The 20081-nt window shown below is 34.6% G+C and overlaps 1 protein-coding gene and 1 non-coding gene across 4 annotated transcripts in view; one reads left to right on the top strand and one right to left on the bottom strand.

Annotated features, from left to right (window-relative positions):
* ATG5 (autophagy related 5) overlaps positions 1-20081 on the top strand; it is a 139424-nt gene that overhangs the window by 18204 nt on the left and 101139 nt on the right. For all 3 annotated transcript variants that reach the window (XM_054489950.2, XM_054489953.2, XM_054489951.2), the window contains one exon: positions 14524-14602. In XM_054489950.2, coding sequence (XP_054345925.1) covers positions 14524-14602 — 79 coding nt within the window. The remainder of the gene's footprint in view (positions 1-14523; positions 14603-20081) is intronic.
* Positions 3361-3471, bottom strand: LOC129039716 (U6 spliceosomal RNA). The gene has a single exon (XR_008503432.2). It is a non-coding gene; the product is annotated as a U6 spliceosomal RNA (small nuclear RNA).

The raw sequence follows: 20081 nt of genomic DNA, 5'->3' as shown, positions 1-20081 counted from the left end.
ACCTGGGAGGTGGAGGTTGCGGTGAGCTATCACACCATTACATTCCAGCCTGGGCAATAAGAGTGAAACTCTGTCTCAAAAAAAAAAAAAAAAAAAAAAAAAAAGGGGGGTATTGAAATCAAATCCTAAACCTGGGCTTATCCATGTACTAATGATGTTTTTTTGTGCTTCCTCTGTTATTGGGAGTTTTGTTCATTGTGCTTCCAAAAATATTTAATGAAACTAGAAATTACAGAGAGAAGAATGTAAAAAAAAAAATAGTTCAAGGTATGCTGGATGTTAATGTTGAAATGCTATCATTTGGATACAGTTCAATGAAAAAAATACAGGCTAAGACAGATTTAAATGAAACATGAAAAATACAAATTGGTTAAAAATGGACTTGCTCTCTGAATCGGGGAATATTAAAATGAAGAGTTTTTGAAAGAGCTTTAGGACAGTTGAAAGGAAGCTAGTTAGGTGTTTAATAAATGCAGCTGATGTGAATCAAAGGACTATTTATTAGCAAGGAGAGAAATTTTGGAACTCACCTTGTGCTGATGAGATCCCAAGAATGAGTAGATTTTTCATAATGGATTACAAACATACAAGGTTGTATTTTGGGTCCCGTCTCTAATCCTTTGAGATGGTTCTGGGAATTTATGACACAGTTGTCTTGTTATAGCATTCTTTCTTTAAATCAAAACAATACTGAGCTTCATGATCATGTATCAGACTCCTCTGATTCTTCTTGAGTAGTTCTAGACCTCACACAGCATAGATAAGGCAATGCTTCCCATTTCTTTTTATTTCTCAGGAGAATTGGAGGTTTTGGAATGGGAAGGTGACTTAAAGGAAGTGTAAACGGAGCAACAATTATTAAATAGAAGAGTAGAATGACAGGATGGAGGGGGAAACAGTGTGGGAGAGTAGCAATGGGATATATGTGTGCACTTGACATTTCTGTCTATAGTTATTTACATTGTATTGCGTTATATGTATTACAAGATTATCTCAAGATTTTGTGTGACTAGCGGGGCTTTTCAGTTTTATTGTAAAGCAGGATTTCTCAATAGGGTCACTATTGACATTTTGAATTTGATAATTCTTTGTTGTGGTGGGCTACCCTGTACATTATAGGATGTTTAACAGCAGCTCTGGCCTCTTCCTACAAGTGCCAGTAGCACTTCCTCCAGTCTTGATTATCAAAAATGTTGCCAGATGTCCCTGAATGGAGGCAGAACCGCCCCCAGTTGAGGAACTGTGGAAAATTTGGGAAACCTCAATTTAGCTTGTAAAGTAAGTGATTGCTAGGTCATCATCTTTCAGCTGCTGTTTTATGCTGTCCCTTGTGGTGGTTATTCTTGTATTCAATATGGCTTATATTTTATAGGTTTATGGGTAAATAGTGTTTGGACCCATTTCTCCTTGTCACTGCAAAACAATGATTTTGGCTTAAATATTATTATACCATGTTCTTAACTTTGTCAGTATTTATCCCTTTGGAAAGTCTTTTATTAAAGAGTGGAGTTCTTTTCCCTTTTAGAGAGCTTATGTGAAAGTAATTATATTCAAGTATCTTTATGGTAGTTTTGGGAGTGTTAACTTTTTATGTGTTATATCACTTCCACAGTTACATCATGATGCAAGCTCATTGTAGCTAATGACTTTTGATGCATCTTTTCCTTTAGTGTTTTTAAGTACTCCATATATATGAGGCATGAATAACTTCCAGAGGCATAAATGTAATCCAGGGCCTCTGGGCTTAGTCTTGATCTTTTCTCTCTTTGCTTCCAGTAATAGCAGTTTTCTCTTACGTTAAAAAATGTATCTTCCTGGAAATAGGCTATCAATATAAGAATATCTGGCATTTAAGTAGTGGGCTTCGCAAAATAGGATACTTCTATGAATTTCCATCAGTGTAGGAAAGCAGCTACCGCTGAAGTGTTGGAAGACTTGGACTTTCGAGACCACATAAGTGTCTTAAGGATAGAGAAGCATTTATTTGAGTTGGATAATAACGTCCTTCCTATATTTATTCTTCGGAGTTTTAAATAAGTTCAGGTAGGAAAGGAAATTAGTCGCCAGTTAAGACAACTCATAAGTGAGGGAAGAAAGAACAGAAATTCATGTTTCTTCTCTCTTTATAACCTTGTCACTGATTCTGTCGCTTAATTCAATTAAGTTTGTCTTTTCATGCAAGGTGACAGTTCTCAATGGCAAGAAAAAAAAAACTAAAGTCCTTGACAAATCATGACTTTCATCATACTCAGTTGGTAAAAATACGGCTTTATCTTCCTGTTGGTAGGACATAGATAAGAGTACTGGGGCTTTGTTTTTTAAACAAATGCTTGGTTTTAAAGATTTTTTTGAGAAATAGTACATATAGTAAAATTAGTTATAGATAATAGCAGAATGGAGTATTCTTAAAACAAATTATTTTTCCTTTACTGTTAATTCTTTCTTACTATTCTTTGTTCATCTACTTGGCTAACAGACTCTGTGTGAGAAGGGAAAAATAATCCCAGCCATATCATTAATGTGGAATAAAGTTCATCTTTTTTTTTTTTTTTTCTGAGACGGAGTTTTGCTCTTGTCGCCCAGGCTGGAGTGCAATGGCATGATTTTGGCTCACTGCAACCTCCACCTCCCAGGTTCAAGTGATTCTCCTGCCTCAGCCTCCTGAGTAGCTGAAATTACAGGCTCCCGCCACCACGCCAGCTAATTTTTGTGTTTTTAGTAGAGACGGGGTTTCACCATATTGGCCAGGCTGGTCTTGAACTCCTGAGCTTAGGTGCTCCACCTGCCTGGGCCTCCCAAAGTGCTGGGATTACAGGTGTGAGCCACCGCGCCTGGCCAATTCATCTTTTTTGGAGTATGGTTTGAAGAGTTTTTAAACAATTGTGTACAGTTGTGTAGCTACTAACAAAATCAAGATAAGAAGATATTTAATTTCACAAAATTCCCTGGTGCTCCTTTACAGTTACCTCTTCCTTCCCCCAACCCACAGCAATTACTGATCTAATTTCCATCTCAGTTGTTTTACCTTTTTCAGAATGCCATATAAATGGAATCATGTAGTATGTAGCCTTTTGTGTCTGAATTTTACCTCGAGTAATGTTTTTGAGACTCATCCTTTTTGCATGTATCAGTGGTTTTTTCCTTTTTATTGCTGAGTAGTATCCCACTGTATGGTTGTACCACAAATTGTTTGTTTATTCATTAACTGATGGACATTGGATTGTTTCCATTCTGGGACTATTTTGAGAAAAGCTGCTGAAAACACCTAGAGGTCTTTCTATGTCGACCCACATATATTGTAAAAGATAAAAATTTAATTTTGTTTTCTGAATGTTCCTTTATTTTTTATTTTTATAATTTAAAAAAATTTTACTATGGAGCGCTTCACAAATTTGGGTGTCATCATTTTGCAGGGCCATGCTAATCTCTGTATCGTTCTAATTTTAGTACATGTGCTGCCAAAACGAGCATGAATGTTCATTTTTAGTATATGGAAAATGTGATTGATTTTTGTGTTCTGCAACCTTGCTGAACTCACACACTAGTTCTAGGAGTTTTTTTGGTAGATCCTTTGGGATTTTCTATGTAAACAGTCTTGACATCTGCAAATAGAAATTATGTAATTTTTCCAATCTGTAGGCCTTTTATTTCTTTTCTTCTTCTTCTTCTTTTTTTTTTTTTTTTCCCCTTATTGGAGTGGCTAGAACTTCTAGTACTGTGTTGGATAAGAGTGGTGAGAATGGACATCTTCTGGTGTTCTTAGTTTTATGGGGAATGTATTAGTCTTTCACAATTGTCATGAATAGATGTTGGATTTTGTCAGATGCCTTTTCTGTGCTAATTATATGATTGTATCACTTTTCTTCCTTAGCTTGTTGCTATAATAGATGACATTTGTGGATTTTTGGTGTTGGACCAACCTTATATACCTTTAATAAATCTTATTTGGTCATGGAATGTAATTAGTTTTATACATTGTTGGATTCAGTTTGCCAAATAATATTTCGTTGAGGATTTTTGTGTCTTATGTTCATAAGAGGGATTGTAGTTTTCTATTTTTTCTATTGTCTGATTTAGCATTAGGGTTATACTGGCTTTATAAACTGAGTTCGAAAGTGTTCTGTTCTGATGTATTTTCTGGAAAAGATCGTGTAAAAATGCTGTTAATTCTTTAAGTGTTTGATAGATATCTAGTGAAACCACTTGGGTCTGGAGGTTTCTTTTTGGGGAGCATTTTAATTACCAATTCAATTTCTTTGATATATATAGATCTGCTCAGCTTGCCTATTTCCTCTTCATTGAGTGTTGGTAGTTTATGGGTTTTGGGGAGTTGGTTTGTTTTTTCTAAGTTGTTGAATTTATGAACATAGAGTTTATAGTATTTCCTTGTCTGTGAATGACTTTAGGATCTGTAGTGTTGTCTTCATTTTTGTCAGCTTTGTTAGAGGTTTACCAATTTTACTTATTTTTTTGAAGAACCAGTGTTGTAGTTCATGGATTTTTCTCTCCTTTTTAAAATTTCCAATTTTGTTGGTTTCTGTTTTTTGTTTTTAATAGTTTTATTCCTTCTGCTTGCTTTGGTTTTATTATTTTTTTCTAGTTTCTTGAAAAGGAACTTAGGTTATTTTTTTGAGCTCTTACCTTAATTTCTTTTTTAAATTGTAGTAAAATGCATGTAACAAAATTTACCATCTTAACCATGGTAGTGTTAATTACATTCACAATGTTGTACAAGCATTTAGTGTTATAAATATCTATTTCAGCCAGACTTCAGTGTAGACCATAAATTTTGATATGTTCTGTTTTTGTTTTCATTCAGGTCTGTGTATTTTTAAAATTTTCTTTTGAGGCTTTCTTTTAGAACCTTAGTTTTTTTTAGAAATGTGTTTAATTTCCACATTTAGTGGTTTTTCTGTTATCTTTTCATTATTGATTTCTAGTTTGATTCTATTGTAATCAAAAAAGAGCTCACTGTAATTTTGGATCTTTTAAATTTGTTGATGTTCATCTCCACTCTTGATTCCCTCATCATCTAGCCTCTAGATTCTGATTCTGGCTTCTAAGTATGCCTTAAACTCCCTGCTTTGTTTTTCGGGATTCAGGCCCATCTGATTTCTCACATGGATTGTTTCAGTGGCCTCTTAATTTGTCTTCCTGCTTTTAATACTATTACTTTTAGTTTATCTTCCCCAGTGCCATAATTTTTCTTTCTGAAATGCAGATCTAACATTGTTATTCTCCTCAGGATCCCTTTTCTGACTTCTCATCATCTACAGTGTAAAGCCAAACACTAAAGCATGATGTGTGTGTAAAGGTTGTCCATGATCCCACTTCTTTCCAGGTGTACTAAGCTACTTGTTTTAATGAATGTTGGATAATGTTTTGGGCTTCTGTTTCTTTGCTCATCTAATTTGATAAATCTTTTTTGCTCTTTCCAGCATCCTTTGTTTTGGTTGTAATTAATTATTCATTCATGTATTCCCTCCTGTAGCTCATACTTCTAACATCTAGCTTAACTATGACCTTTTTTGTGGTTCTTTTTAGCCCAAAGTGATCATTTCTACGTTTGTGCCATCTCTACACTACGTGTGTACTTCCTATATTCTTGTCATGTTATAACTGTGTATTGTAACATAATGGTTATTAAGGATGCTGACTCTGGAGTCAGAAACCAGATTTCAAATCCCAGCTTCATCACTTACTAGCGGTATAACCTTGGGCAAGTTATTTGACCTTTTTGTATCTCAGTTTTCTTGTCTGTAAAACAGCGATAATAATGGTACCTTGTACTTCGTAAGTTTCTTTCAAGAATTAAGTGAGTTAATATGGGTTAAGTATCCCTTATCCAAAATGGTTGGGACCAGAGTGTTTCAGATTTCAAATTTTTTCAGATTTTGGAATGTTCGTATTATATACTTACAGTATTCCAAATCTGAAAATTTGAAATGCGAAATGCTTCAATAAGCAGCAGTTCCTTTGAGCATCATGTCAGTGTTAAAAAAGGTTCAGATTTTGGATCATTTTTCTTTGTACTTAAACCAGCAGCATATAGGAGGGGATAAATAAATGTTTGTTCAGTGAATGAATGAACGAATCTAAATTTGCCCCTTGCTTTTATTTGGAAAACCGAGACTCAAAAATAAGTAAGATAACTTGCTCAAATAAGTAAGTTAGAACCCAGATTTTGAGAGTATCAGTTCAGGGCTGTTTTTACCACACCTGCTAACGTTTTGTTTAAAAATTTTTCTCCCGTCTTATCTGTTCTCTCTAATTGCTTATGTCAATTTGTCCAAATTAGAATTAAAAACATTTAAGAACAGTGGTATACTTCTAATGAATACTCAATACATTTGTTGTTGTTGATTTGTAGAGAGCTTACAAGGAGGTTTGGTCTGATTAGAGCTTTATCTTTGCATCTTTAGCTTTTAAAAATTACATGGGAAATGGAAAGTGCTGGCCTAACTCAAAATAGAGTCTCTTTCTTCAGACTGAGATGTTAGTCAGCAGAGGGTGCTCTAACATTGTATTTTAAGGGTTGAAGTTTCTTATTACCACAACTGGTGTTCACATTTTATATTTGTTACTTTTATATTAGAATTATTTTAAGAGACCAGTTCTTGGTCCTTCCAAAGAATACTTTGTAAGTAAACCCTAATTTTGGTTTAGATCTTAGATCTTCAAGCACAAAATTTAGAACAAGCTTCTCATTTTGTCAACTGTAAAATAAATAACTTTAATGGGAAATTTTACTCTGTGCAAATTGACTTTCAGGACAGGTGGTAAAAGGAAGAAGTTGAAATTACTTTTTGAATTGTAAAAAAAATACATACTCTTGGGCTACATAATTTTGATCAATGATGGACTGCATTTAGGATGGTGGTCCCAGAAGATGATAATCTGTATTTTTATAGTATCCTTTCTATGTTTAGATGCATACATACTTATCATTGTGTTACAGTTGTCTAGAGTATTCAGTGTAGTAACATGTTGTACAGGATTATAGCCTCGGAACATTAGGCTACACCATGTAGCCTAGGTACGTAGTAGGCTATGGCATCTAGGTTTGTGTAAGTACACTGTGGTGTTTGAACAGCGAATGAAATTGCTTAACAATGCATTTCTCAGAACATATCCATGTTGTTAAATGTCCCATGGCTGTATTGATGTTGATCTTAAACATAGATGTGATAGAATGACTCAGAATTTAATACTCTTTGTGATTTCAGAAGTAAATTTTAGCAAAATGCTTTAGTGAAAACCTGTGTATAATTTTTTAAAAAACATTTAACATTTTAATCATAAATGCTAACAGATTCTTCTGTCTTATTTCCAGTCTTTTTAAGGTTGTGAATTTCTGGAACTTAACCCATTTATGCAGGAGGTTAAAATTTTTTGTGTGTGAAAAATCAGACCTTGTCAATGACCTTGAACAGTTTACATAACTCCCACAAGCTTAGCGTTCCAATAATGGAACACTAGGCATAAAGGGGTTAACAATGTATTCTGTAAACTAGATTTTTGAAATGTGACTTACATAGATTTTATATATGTGGTATCCATTCATTATTTTTGAACTTTTTCATATATAAGAATAGGCTTAGAAAGGTGTGAAACACATTGCTGCTCTATAGTTGTTTGTGTTTGTCCCACATATAGAGTAAGTCAATATTCACAGCAATCAAATTACTTTGGTTTGCATTTGTAGTTACATGCTTGCAGTTACAATGAAATGTAATCCTGTTTCCAGTGAATCAGAATGCAGCAACTTTCCGAATAGGAGGCATTTATTTTAGTGACATGAACTTGGGCAGTAGTTCTCCAGTATGGGGAAAATTCTTTCAGTGCTGATTTTAGAATACTTGTATTAGTTTGCTATCTGAGTGCAGATATTTATACTAGAATCATGTCCCTTCTGGGAATATCCATTATTGCTACACCGTGTGCCAATGTGCACACGTGCACAAACATACACACACATATAAATGGAGTAATGAATAAAAAACAAAAAGCAAAGAAATATTAAAATATATTCATTTCGAGAATTGAATATGGAAGACTAGAGCAATGTAAAGAAGAAAAAGAACAAAGTGTAAAAATAGACCTAATACTGTTCTCATGCAGTCATTTTCTATAGGGCAATACATTGAGCCTTTAGCTAGTTGGGTCCTCTTATTTACACAGAAAATACAGTTCTGGATAAGAGTTGGTGTTCTGTATCCATAGGTTCTGCATCCATGGATTCATCCAACCATGGATTGAAAATATTTGGGGGAAAAAGCAATAACTAATAATAATACAACAATAAAAATGAAACCGCAATAAGTCCAATATGGTATAACAACTATTTACATAGCGCTTACATTGTAATAGGTATTATAAGTAATCTAGCAATAATTTAAAGTATACGGGGGAATGTGTGTAGGTTATATGCAAACACTATGCCATTTAATATAAGGGATTTAAGCATCTCCGAATTTTGGTATCCAACTAGGTCCAGGAACCAATCCCCACACATACCAAGGGCGGACCGTATTCCAGGTTCAAATCCTTACTACCTCCTTTTCTATTAAATTTAAGTTAGATGGTAGAAGTAGCAACATAATAGCCAATAGTTACATTATGATTTACTTATGGTGTATGTGGTTTCTGTGTTGTGGGTTAGAAGCCTCCTCACAAAACTGTATGTAATATCTGTTTAGAAGAGTTGTACAATTTAGTACTTTTGAAATCCTTGATGTAAATCAGATGAAAGTGTAAGAGAAACTCAGTACCTTTAATTTTTGCCAGTTCTGTTTTCTTTTATAGATTTTCTTGAATATCAATAGATTCATTAGAAGTAAGCAATCTGGGAACCAGTGAATTCAGATAGCATATTTGTTTGGAATTAATATCTTTGCATGAAAATATTTCTAATATAAAAATTTGTATTGAACCGCATGTTAATTAAGGAATTTGACAATAGAAATAAGTAAATGGTTATCTTACTCCTTCGTTTTTCTGGTTCATTTTTATTTTTAAAAAATCATTACAGGATGATTGTTCATTTTTATAATATTTAGAATGTTTTTATGTTAATACTTTATTTATTTTTTTATGGAGATGGAGTCTCCCTCTGTCGCCCAGGCTGGAGTGCAGTCGCACTATCTTGGCTCACTGCAACCTCCGCCTCCCGGGTTCAAGCAATTCTCCCACTTCAGCCTCCCAAGTAGCTGGGACTACAGGCGCATGGCACCATACCCAGCTAATTTAAATTTAAATATAATTTTAAGGAAGCATATGTTTAAATTTATCTCCTAATTCTTAATACACCAAGACAAAGGAGTTGTCATCATTTACCATCTGGGACCAGTGAAATTTAAAAAAAAATTTTAAGATTGTAGCGCCGGGTGCAGTGGCCCATGACTGTAATCCCAGCACTTTGGGAGGCTGAGGCGGACAGATCATGAGGTCAGGAGTTCAAGACTAGCCTGGCCAACAGAAACCCCATCTCTACTAAAAATACAAAAATTAGCCGGGTGTGGTGGTGCGCGCCTGTAATCCCAGCTACTCGGGAGGCTGAGGCAGGAGAATTGCTTGAACCTGGGAGGCAGAGGTTGCAGTGAGCCAAGATCGCACCACTGCATTCCATCCTAGGCGACAGAGTAAGACTCTGTCTCAAAAAAAAAAAAAAAAAAAAAGATTTTGACAGGGTTTCACTCTGTTGAGTACAGATCATGCCTGGCTAATTTTTTTTGTAGAGACAGGGTTTTGCCATGTTGCTCAGGCTAGTGTCGAACTCCTGGGCTCAAGCAATCCACCTGCCTCAGCCTCCCAAAGTACTGGGATTACAGGCATGAGCCACCATACCCAGCCCCAATGAACTTTAAAATGTGTGTGTGTGTGTGTGTGTGTGAGTGTATATAAGTCATTTTGCAAATAATTTAGAGAATTTAGAATAAAGGAATAGTGTATAACAACTTTATTAGAAATTTTAATACAGGTTTAAGTACAGCAAATTTACATTTTCATTTCATATTTTTCTAGTTTTAAAGGTATCTAAAATGGTCAACATCCCCTGAATGCAACTAATTGCTCATTAATTTTTATACATTCAAATATACCTCTGAGAGGTTCTAGTTTATTACTTCTGGCCCTTCTTGCATCTAATAGTGTTAATAATACTTGAAGAAATCTATAAACCCTTTGCCAGCTCATGATTTCATTATGAAATATTTTCTTTTTTATGTGAATCAACACCAATTAGACTGAGCAGCCCAGTACTTTTTTTCATTTCTATGTGATCTAATTCCTTCAGTCTTCTTTTTATATAAATAGACCTTTTGCATTTGCCCACTATCAAATAAATTTGTGTAAATAGCATAAAAGATGAAATAATATTGTCACACGTTCTTTTAGTAAAATGGAATGGTCCAGGTTTTTGTCATAAAATATCATGTAATGAAGTTTTTTCTGTTGGTGACTAAGCTGTTAAGATTACCAGATGTTCCTTTTTGTCCCTAGAAATATATTGTTCTTCTATTAGTTCTTGAGCTATGGAAAATTTAAGATATCATCTAAATACTCAGAGTTTGAGATTTCACTTAAATGATCAATTTCACTATTGTCATTAAAGTCTAGAGTACTGCTGTCTCTCTTTGTATTTTGTCCTGATTTGTCTAATAATTGTGAAACATCTTCCTCTGTCAGTTTTTTTCTCTGCCATTATAGGTAGAAAATGAGAAACTTGGAATTTTCAACTGTGTTAATGATAGCTAAAAACTGATTCCAGAATGGAGTCTGCTTTCTTTTTTCTTTTATCTGAGACCGAGTCTTGCTCTGTTGCTCAGGCTGGAGCGCAGTGTCGCAGTCTTGGCTCACTGCAACCTCCACCTCCCAGGTTCAAGTAATTCACCTGTCTCAGCCTCCCGAGTAGCTGGGACTACAGACACGTGCCACCACGCCCAGCTAATTTTTGTATTGTTAGTAGAGATGGAGTTTCACCTTATTGATCAGCCTGGTCTTGAATTCCTAACCTCAGGTGATCCACCCGCCTCAGCCTCCCAAAGTGCTGGGATTACAGGTGTGAGCCACCACGCCCAGCCTGCATACTTATTTTACACTTTCTTGAAAGATGTTTCAATACTTTAGGCAACACATAAGAAAATGAAAGAAGGGTACATTCTTCTATCATCCTTCTAGGCATCATGTTATTTTTTCAAATTCTTACTGTTTTAGTCTCTTATTGGGAATAATTGACAAATAATGATGAAATAAGTTCTAGAGTGATGAAATAGTAAAATGTTTCGATATATAGGAAACAATAAGATCATTAAGACCCTAAAATATATCTTAGATTTATAAAAGGGTCCGGTGGCTCCATATGGTAATTACTACATGGAGTAAGTTTTATCTTTTTTTTTAAAGTGAGTTTTTTCTGTTCTTTGGAATACCTTTAAGAATGAATAAAAGTCATGAAGTGTCAATCATTAAAACAGTTGGAACTGCTCAAAAAAGAAACTCAGAACCTAAAATTGGCTCCATTGGATCTTTATGTTGTACCTAGGGTTAGTCTGTGGACTTCTTCGATTTATGCATTTAGCAGCTGTTTATTATTTACTTTGTTCAAGCTTCTGTGTATTTATAGTTTTCTCATTTTTTAAATATTTATAGTTTTATCGTTTTTTAAATATTGAGGGTTAAAAAAAATAATTGATGATTGAGTCTTATGTTTAACTTGTATTCTGATCCAGATATTTCCTTTAAAAGTTATTTGGGCTGGACATAGTGGCTCATGCCTATAATCTCATTACTTTGGGTGGCCAAGGTGGGAGTATTGCTTGAGCCCAGAAGTTTGAGACCAGCCTGGGCAACATAGTTGGACACTATCTCTATAAAAAATAAAATAATTAGCTGGGTATAGTGGCACATGTCTGTAGTCCCGGCCACTCAGGAGGCTGAGGTGGGAGGATCGCTTGAGCCCAGGAGGTCAAGGTTGTAGTGAGCTCTGACTGCACCACTGCACTCCAGCCTAGGTTACAGAGTAAGACCCTGTCTCAAAAAAAAAAAAAAAAAAAAAAAAAAATTACTTGATTTTATATTATACATTGCTTTAAGATATATTTGGTTTAGAATTTGCTTACAAATTCACAAAAGTGTTTCACACATTTGTTAATGGCAGGGAATATGTAAAACACTGGATTGCTAGTAATTTTATGTGATCTCAAGTGAATCTTATCTAATAGATTAGACTATTTTGCTTAGTGGAGTTCTTTGTATTTTCAGTGCTGTTTAGAATTTGGAAAGCGATATGGTGTCACTTTTGAAATGTTAAGTCTTTTTAATGAAATCCAAGTAAATAAAACTTTAATTAAGTGCCTACATTCATCTTTAACCCTGTTGCAGATACCTAAGAGAGATATTCTAAAAAATAAATTGAGGACGTAAAAAGGTCTGTTTTGTAAAAGTATAAGGTATTATTTAGAGCTTGTTCGATTTTAATACTTCAGAGAGAAGGATCAGAATTGGATTAAATCTATAACTTGTCTATAGTACTATATATGTGTATATATGTGTGTGTGTGTATATATGTTTTTTTTAATTTTAGGTTTTGACTGAGGCAAGAGTTTTTCCTGGTTCCAGAATTTTCTTCAGTATTATTTTCTGGATATGAAAGGATTGATTAGAGAGAAATTTAAGGGTTATTATTAAGAGATATAATGCATATAAGACTAAAAGTACCCCCACTGTTTTATTTTTACCGACAGGACATTCATCCTAAATTCTTTTTTTTTTTTTTTTTTTCTTGAGAAAAGGTCTCACTTTGTTGTCCAGGCTGGAGTGCAGTGGCGCAGTCTTGGCTCACTGCAGCCTCTGCCTTTCAGTCTCAAGAGATTCTCCCACCTCAGCCTCCTGAGTAGCTAGGGCTGCAGGTGTGTGCCATCATGCCCAGCTATTTTTTTTTTTTTTTTTTTTTGTATTTTTCGGTAGAGACAGAGTTTCACCATGTCAGTCTCAGGTACTGGAACTGGTCTCGAACTCCTGACTTCAAGTCAAGTGATCCACCCACCTTGGCCTCCCAAAGTGTTGGGATTACAGGCTTGAGTTACAGTACCCAGCCCATCCTAAATTCCTACCAAATAAATACATGATCTCTAGAAACTGATGACTTTTCCATAATTCTGTATGAGTAAGCAAGCATAAATTATATATACAATTATATATATAAACATATATCTATGTTTATATATATAAGCAAATGTGTACTGCTCCTTGCAGAGCAGGGCTATCCCATAAGCATTGTGCCCAGAGTAGCACAAGCATAAATAATATTAACTGACATTTGAATCTTGGTCAGAGTTACTCATTTTGAGATAAATTTGATATGTTTTCAAATTTTGCAGCTCTTAAATCTAGGTGTAACTCATTAATAGATTATACAGATAAAGACAGGACTGTGTATAACACCAAGTAGTCTTCTTTTTGCCTTTGTTGTGAGTACAGGTTGAGCATCCCGAATCCCGCAATTTGAAATCCAGAATCTAAGACTACAAAATCCAAAACATTTTGAGCACTGACATGACACTCAGAGGAAGTGCTCATTCCAGCATTTCAGATTTTCAGATTTGTGATGCTCAAATGGTAAGAATATGATGCAAATATTCCAAAATTTGGAAAAAAAAAAAAAAAAGCTGAAATCTGAAACACTTCTAATCCCAAGCATTTTGAAAATGGGATACTCAACCTGTATTATTTAATTCTGATTAACCAAGTAAGCTAATTTACTTTAGATTTTTTAAAAGGATGACTTAAGGTTTGTCCATTGAAATCTGCAACATTTGTATTAGTCATGTTTATTTATTGCTAAGTTATTTACTTCACTGTGAGTAATGGTTATATTAGGAAATGTTCTCTTATTTTGGAACTTATTTTTTTAAATTTAGAATTAGGTTTCAGAAGAATATTCAGTGGCTTGGGAAAATGTTGACATTATATTATGTGAAAAAGGTTATAGTACAGTTTGTAAAGGATAGTCCTAATCTGTATTTAGATATGTATGTGTAGGTAAAAGACTGGAAATTTATATGCTATAATGTTAATAGTAATAACCACAGAATAGGTGATTTGCATGCGTTTTAGGTGCTCATCTTGGTTCTTAAAGTTTTTTAAAATTTTAAGTTCTGAAAGTAAAAAACATTTAAATAAATTTACAAAAATCAACTGTCCTTTATGAATACGAGGATGACAATTAGATGCAACGGTACTGTGACATAACAGTTCACATAGCTGATAAAGAATGCCTTTGCCCACAATCCTGTTGTGCATATTGAGGTTTCTGTGGGAATGGAGTGGTTAGAAGGAAACCACCTGATGCCTGGAAAGTAGATCATACTAGCTCAGGCACCTAATTATAGAATATAGCCTTCCTGTGATTTGTGATTAAAGCCCCTGACATTTGGTGTTAAAATATGTGTTGGAAATTTATTTTGGAGTTGTAGTTATAACTTTACGTATTTATTTTCTCAAAATATACTGTTTCATTTTTAGGCATTATCCAATTGGTTTGCTATTTGATCTTCTTGCATCAAGTTCAGCTCTTCCTTGGAACATCACAGTACATTTTAAGGTACAGTAAATTGCATTTCTCCTTTGTCCCACTTGTGATACATAATAAATAGACTTCAAGTAGAATTTTCTTTTTAAGTGAAGTTATTTATTGCTTTTCCTGTGACACTGTTTTAGTTGCTAAGCTTCAATTAGTATTTTTCTATAAGATACTTTTCAATTTTTTCCTCACTCTTGGCAGAAACACTTAAACTTTTAATACATGAACTGCTTTTCTTTATTAGTGCTGAATACACTGTTTAAAATTTACGAGTGTTTGGGCCAGGCTTGGTGGCTCACGCTTGTAATCCCAGCACTTTGGGAGGCCGAGGTGGGTGGATCATGTGAGCTCAGGAGTTCAAGACCAGCCTGGGCAACGTACCGAGACCCTGCCTCTATAAAAAATAAAATTTAATGTTTTGAAAGTTGGTGTTAATTTTTAAAAGTCGGCTAGAAAAAACAAAAATCCTGCATGTAGACGGTGATATGGAAGTACAGAGGGGACAACCTAATACTGTTGAGTAATTCTAAGGCTATTTTGAATGAATTAAGAGAAGGGTTAGGAGATGGAATTCCAAAGATTTGATCTACCTCTGTTTTGAGAAATGTTCATTCCTGTAGTTTTTAAGACCAGACTGAATTTAGTGTGACCTAATTTTGTCTCAATATTTTATGAAGTGCTGGTCCCTTATTCCCTTAGCCACCTTGCTTCTGCTCTGTTCCCCTCCCCCAATTCACAAACACCATTTGGTTTTTGTGATTGGAAACACTTACATTAATTGATTACGAACAGTGATTCATTCTCAGATAGCAATGATTCCACCATATCGGTCTCTTATATTAGTTGATCACGAACAGTGATTCATTCTCAAGTAGCAATGATTTCACCATGTCGGTCTCAGGTACTTGAACTGGTCTTGAACTCCTGACCTCAAGTCAAGTGATCCACCTGCCTTGGCCTCTCTCCAATATATTATTGGAGAGAGGCATGTAGAGTTCGAAAAAGTCATTTAGGTGTCTGAGTTTCTTTCCCATCAGGGGTGTCCGTTCATAGTTACTGCCCAAAGGTTGCTCATTCATTCTTCATATGATGCTTTTCCTTCCTGTTTTACTGAATTTGAGTTTGTGGGTCATTAGAGCTTATTTCCATGTACATTTATTATAATGTGCTTTGCACAATACCATGTTATTAAACACGTTAGTTACCAAAGAACAGTACAGATAGAGCACATAGTGTTGGTATGCATGAATTTCATTTACCATGTTACATGCAAAGCAAGGAATGCTTGTATATACAACAATTTAAGTTTAGAGAGGTGTGGAGATAAAACTACTTCAAACATATTAAGGGTAGGGGTGCTATATTGCCTAACGAGTCTTTTCTGTTAGTGTTGGAAAATAATTCCAATAATTAGATTTTTTTGTGTGAAAAATAAGCTCTAAAATACTTTGAAATCTAGATTAAAATTTATCATAGCTGTCTGCTTGTTTATTTATTCACTCATTCATTCATTCAACAAATATGGAGATCCTTCTGTGTGTCGGGTTCCTGAAACCCTTTCAATGGATTCATGAGGTCAAATCTGTTTCCATGATATGATAATATCAGGATGTTATTGGCCCTTCCCATTGTGTTAACATTTACACTGATATGCAAAAACAATGGTGGTTAAAACTGTGGGTGCCTTAGCACAAAGCAGGTCATTGTACCTCACTGTACTAGTTGTCATTGTTTTCTTTATAACCACACACTTACAGTAAAAAGAACACCAGTTTAAGACTGTTCTGGATGAAGTAGTACAAAGTATTAATTATTATTAATCTTGACTTTTAAGTACATGTCTTTTTAGTATCCTGTATGATGGAATGGGAAGTACACATAAAGCTCTTCTGTTGCATGCCAAATATGGTTGTCTTGAGGAAAAGCACTTGTGTAATTTTTTGGTTGCCAGCTGAACTGGCCACTTATTTTTATGAAACACCATTATTTTACTTGAAAGAATGATTGACAGACAAACAGTGGTTGTTGAGACTTTGTTATTTGTTAGACATTTTCTTGAAAAAGAATAAAGTGAACCTCTCACTGCAGGGAAAACAAGTGATAGTGTTTGTTGTCAGTGGTAAAATTTCAACTTTTAAGTGAAAATTTGAATTTTGGAAAACATGATGCCACTGTAAACTTGAAAGCTTTATTCTTAAATAATTTTCTGATGAGATTGGTGGTCATCTTAACATCTGATGTTTTAAAAGTTTCATATAGTGAAAGGGTCAACATTTGGAATGCGTAAATCAGTGAACATTTCCAGATGACCAGTGCTTGATGTTACAAGATTATGCATGTGTAAAAAGATCCATTCAAAGCGCAACATTAGAATAAGAAATCTTAATATAACAGAGTATAAAATGTTCATTGATAATGTTTCAGATTCCACATTATTATTACAATAAACTGGATGGGCACGATACCTCACACCTGCAGTCCTGGCACATTGGGAGGCTGAGGCAGGAGGATTGCTTGAGCCCAGAAGTTTGAGACCAGCCTGGGCAACATAGACCCCATCTCTACAAAAAGTTTAATAATTAGCTGGGCACAGTGGTGTGCACCTGTAGTCCTAGCTACTTGGGAGGCTGAGGCAGGAGGATCACTTTAGCCCAGGAATTCGAGGCTGGAGTGAGCCATGATCATACAACTGCACTTCATCCTGGGTGACAGGGCAAAACTCTGTCTCTAAAAATGAATGAATGAATGAATGAATGAATGAATGAATGACAGGGCAGACTCTGTATCTAAAAATAAATAGAATAAAATAAGCCAAGTATGGTGGCATGCATCTCTAGTCCCAGCTACTTGGGAAGCTGCAGTGGGAGGATCACTTGAGCCCAGGAGTTTGAGGTTACAGTGAGCTGTACCACTCACAGTGATTGCACTCTATCCTGGGTGACAGAGTGATACCCTGTCTCAAAATAACAATAATATAATAAACTGAACTTGTTAAATTTGGTGTAGTATTGAAGAATATCCACAAAGCCAAAAAGGCTATTAAAATATTTCTTTTAAACTACATATCTTTGTGAGCCTGAATTTTCTTTATATACTTCAACCAAAATCACATATTGTAGAATATTGAACATAGAAGCAAGTAAGGTAATCCATTGGTTGTCTATTAAGGCATTAAAGATATTTGCAAAAATACAAATTAGTGCCAGTGTTCCTATTTTTTTGTTGTTGTTGTTCTGGGAAATATAGTTGATTTTTGCGGAAATAAAATTTTAGTGTTAATGTGTAGTGGTTTTATTCTTGGTATTTTTAAGTGAATTAATGTTTTTTAAATGTTTCAGCTCTAGTTTCTAGTGTAAATATCAGTAATATAATCCACATAAATATAAACTCTTTGGGATCCTTAGTAGGTCATATATTTTCTTCCCAGTAGAAAAGTTTATTAGCAAATAGAAAAAAGAATCTTACAGTTAATAAGGAAATTATAGAGAACATTTAGAGTTTGTTCAAGCTATCAGTGTGTTTCTTTCAGCTGTTCTTACTTATTCTTATCCTGGCCTGTTAGAGGAAAGTTATTGCCCAGATTTTTTTTTTCTATATATACTAAGTTCCCTTCATTTAGGGGAGCATCAGGACCTAGATTACTTCAAAGGTTATCTTCAGATGTTTAATTGATAGCTTGTACTGATTGGTGTAGGCCTGCCTCTATTGTACTGCCTTATAGATTTTTGATTGATTATAATGAAACTGGGTGAGTGTTAATTTTCAGGCAGAAAATCAATGCTTTTAGTGAGGAAGCGGTTTTTAAAGTTCATAGAAAGTAGTTTATACATTCAACAGATTGGATGTATTGAGTAACAATTTTGTGTCACTTGGTGTCTCTGCATTTATCTTCTGTGATGTTGTATTGAGTATGCCAGATAATGTTGATGTTTTAACCAGACTTCTTAGAATTTCTTTTACAATTGTTTTCAAAGGTATTAATAGATTTTGATTAGATTTTGTGCAATATCAAAGCTTCTAAGAGATCCCGTTGCCTCTGCCACACACACACATTTGGATCAGTAGTTCAGACTAAACTCTTCAAAAAAACACTGTTAAAAAGTTTTCAAACAGACATATTTCCTCTAATTTTTAACTGACTTTGATTTTTGTGATTTGTATAGGTTTATAATGTTTATAATAAATGCATTTTAATGTCTACAATAGTGATTTTCAAACTTTAATGTGCTTTCAAGTTACCTGTGTCCCTTACTAAAGTGCAGTTTCTGATTCTGCAGCATTGGGTTGGATTCAGAGATTCTGCATTTCTTACAAGTGCATAGGTAATGCTATGATATTGTTCCGCCAGACCACGTGTTGATTAACAAGAGTTAGAGAACAATGAAGATCTAAAAGTTAATGGTAATTGTCTGTAGAACCAAAAGCTTTTAAGGGTAAATCAGAAAATTAATATTTTTATAGGCATTTTTGTATTTTCTATTTTCTGGGAGATAAATATAATTATAGAGTGTTAATTGCTTTATAACATATAGATTTGGATGTATGTTTTGTTTACCAAAACAATGAAAATGGTACCTTCTTCAGGCTTTTCTCATTAGTTTTTAAGGACATTTTGATTCCTAAACTTGGTGAGACTACCAAGAAAATTATCTCATTTCTGTCTTCCCAATTTTTTATATTAAAAAATTTAAACATATATTAGAAAAATTAATTATGCGGCAGGGCAGTGACTCACGCCTGTAATCCCAGCACCTTGGGAGGTGAGGCAGGTGGATCTCTTGAGGTCAGGAGTTTGAGGCCTGCCTGGCCAACATGGTGAAACCTTGTCTCTACTAAAAATACAAAAATTAGCTGGGCATGGTGGTAGGTGCCTGTAATCTCAGCTTCTTGGGAGGCTGAGGCAGGAGAATCGCTTGAACCTGGGGGGCGGAGGTTGCAGTGAGCCGAGACCATGCCACTGCACTCCAACCTGGGGAACAGAGCAGACTCCATCTAAACGAAAAAAAAAGTTAATTGTGGTCCAGTGAATACTCATGATACCTTTCACTTGATTTGCTGCTTTTTAACATTTTGCCACCTTTGCGTTTTCTCTTTCTTTGTATTTTTTTTTTCATTAATTCTATAGGCATGCTGCTTGCAAAACGACATTACAGTTAAAAGATTACTTACAGTATGTAGATTTTTTAAAATTAAAAAATTTTTTTCTCTCTTTGTCCATGTTGAGAACAGTGCATGGAATTTTTAAAAAAGGAGTTAATGTGATTCAAGTTTAATGACATCAGGTGAAAATAGTGGGGTCTTTAAAATGCCCAGTTCTGTTGCAAATCCTAAATAAAATTTAATAGAGTAAACAAATCCCATAAAACCTTGGTGTTTCTCTTTCTTCCTCTTGGTAACATGGTGCTGATTTGGTGCGTTTTGGTTTTGAGGAGAGGAGACATTTTAATTTTGAATGTTGACAGCAATGATTAGGGATAAGAGCTCACATTTGTTAAGTAAA

The sequence above is a fragment of the Pongo pygmaeus genome, chromosome 5 (assembly GCF_028885625.2).
Source record: "Pongo pygmaeus isolate AG05252 chromosome 5, NHGRI_mPonPyg2-v2.0_pri, whole genome shotgun sequence".
NCBI classification, from domain to species: Eukaryota; Metazoa; Chordata; class Mammalia; order Primates; family Hominidae; genus Pongo; species Pongo pygmaeus.
Note: the sequence above shows the minus strand (reverse complement) of the source record. Positions and strands in the feature narration are given on the sequence as shown.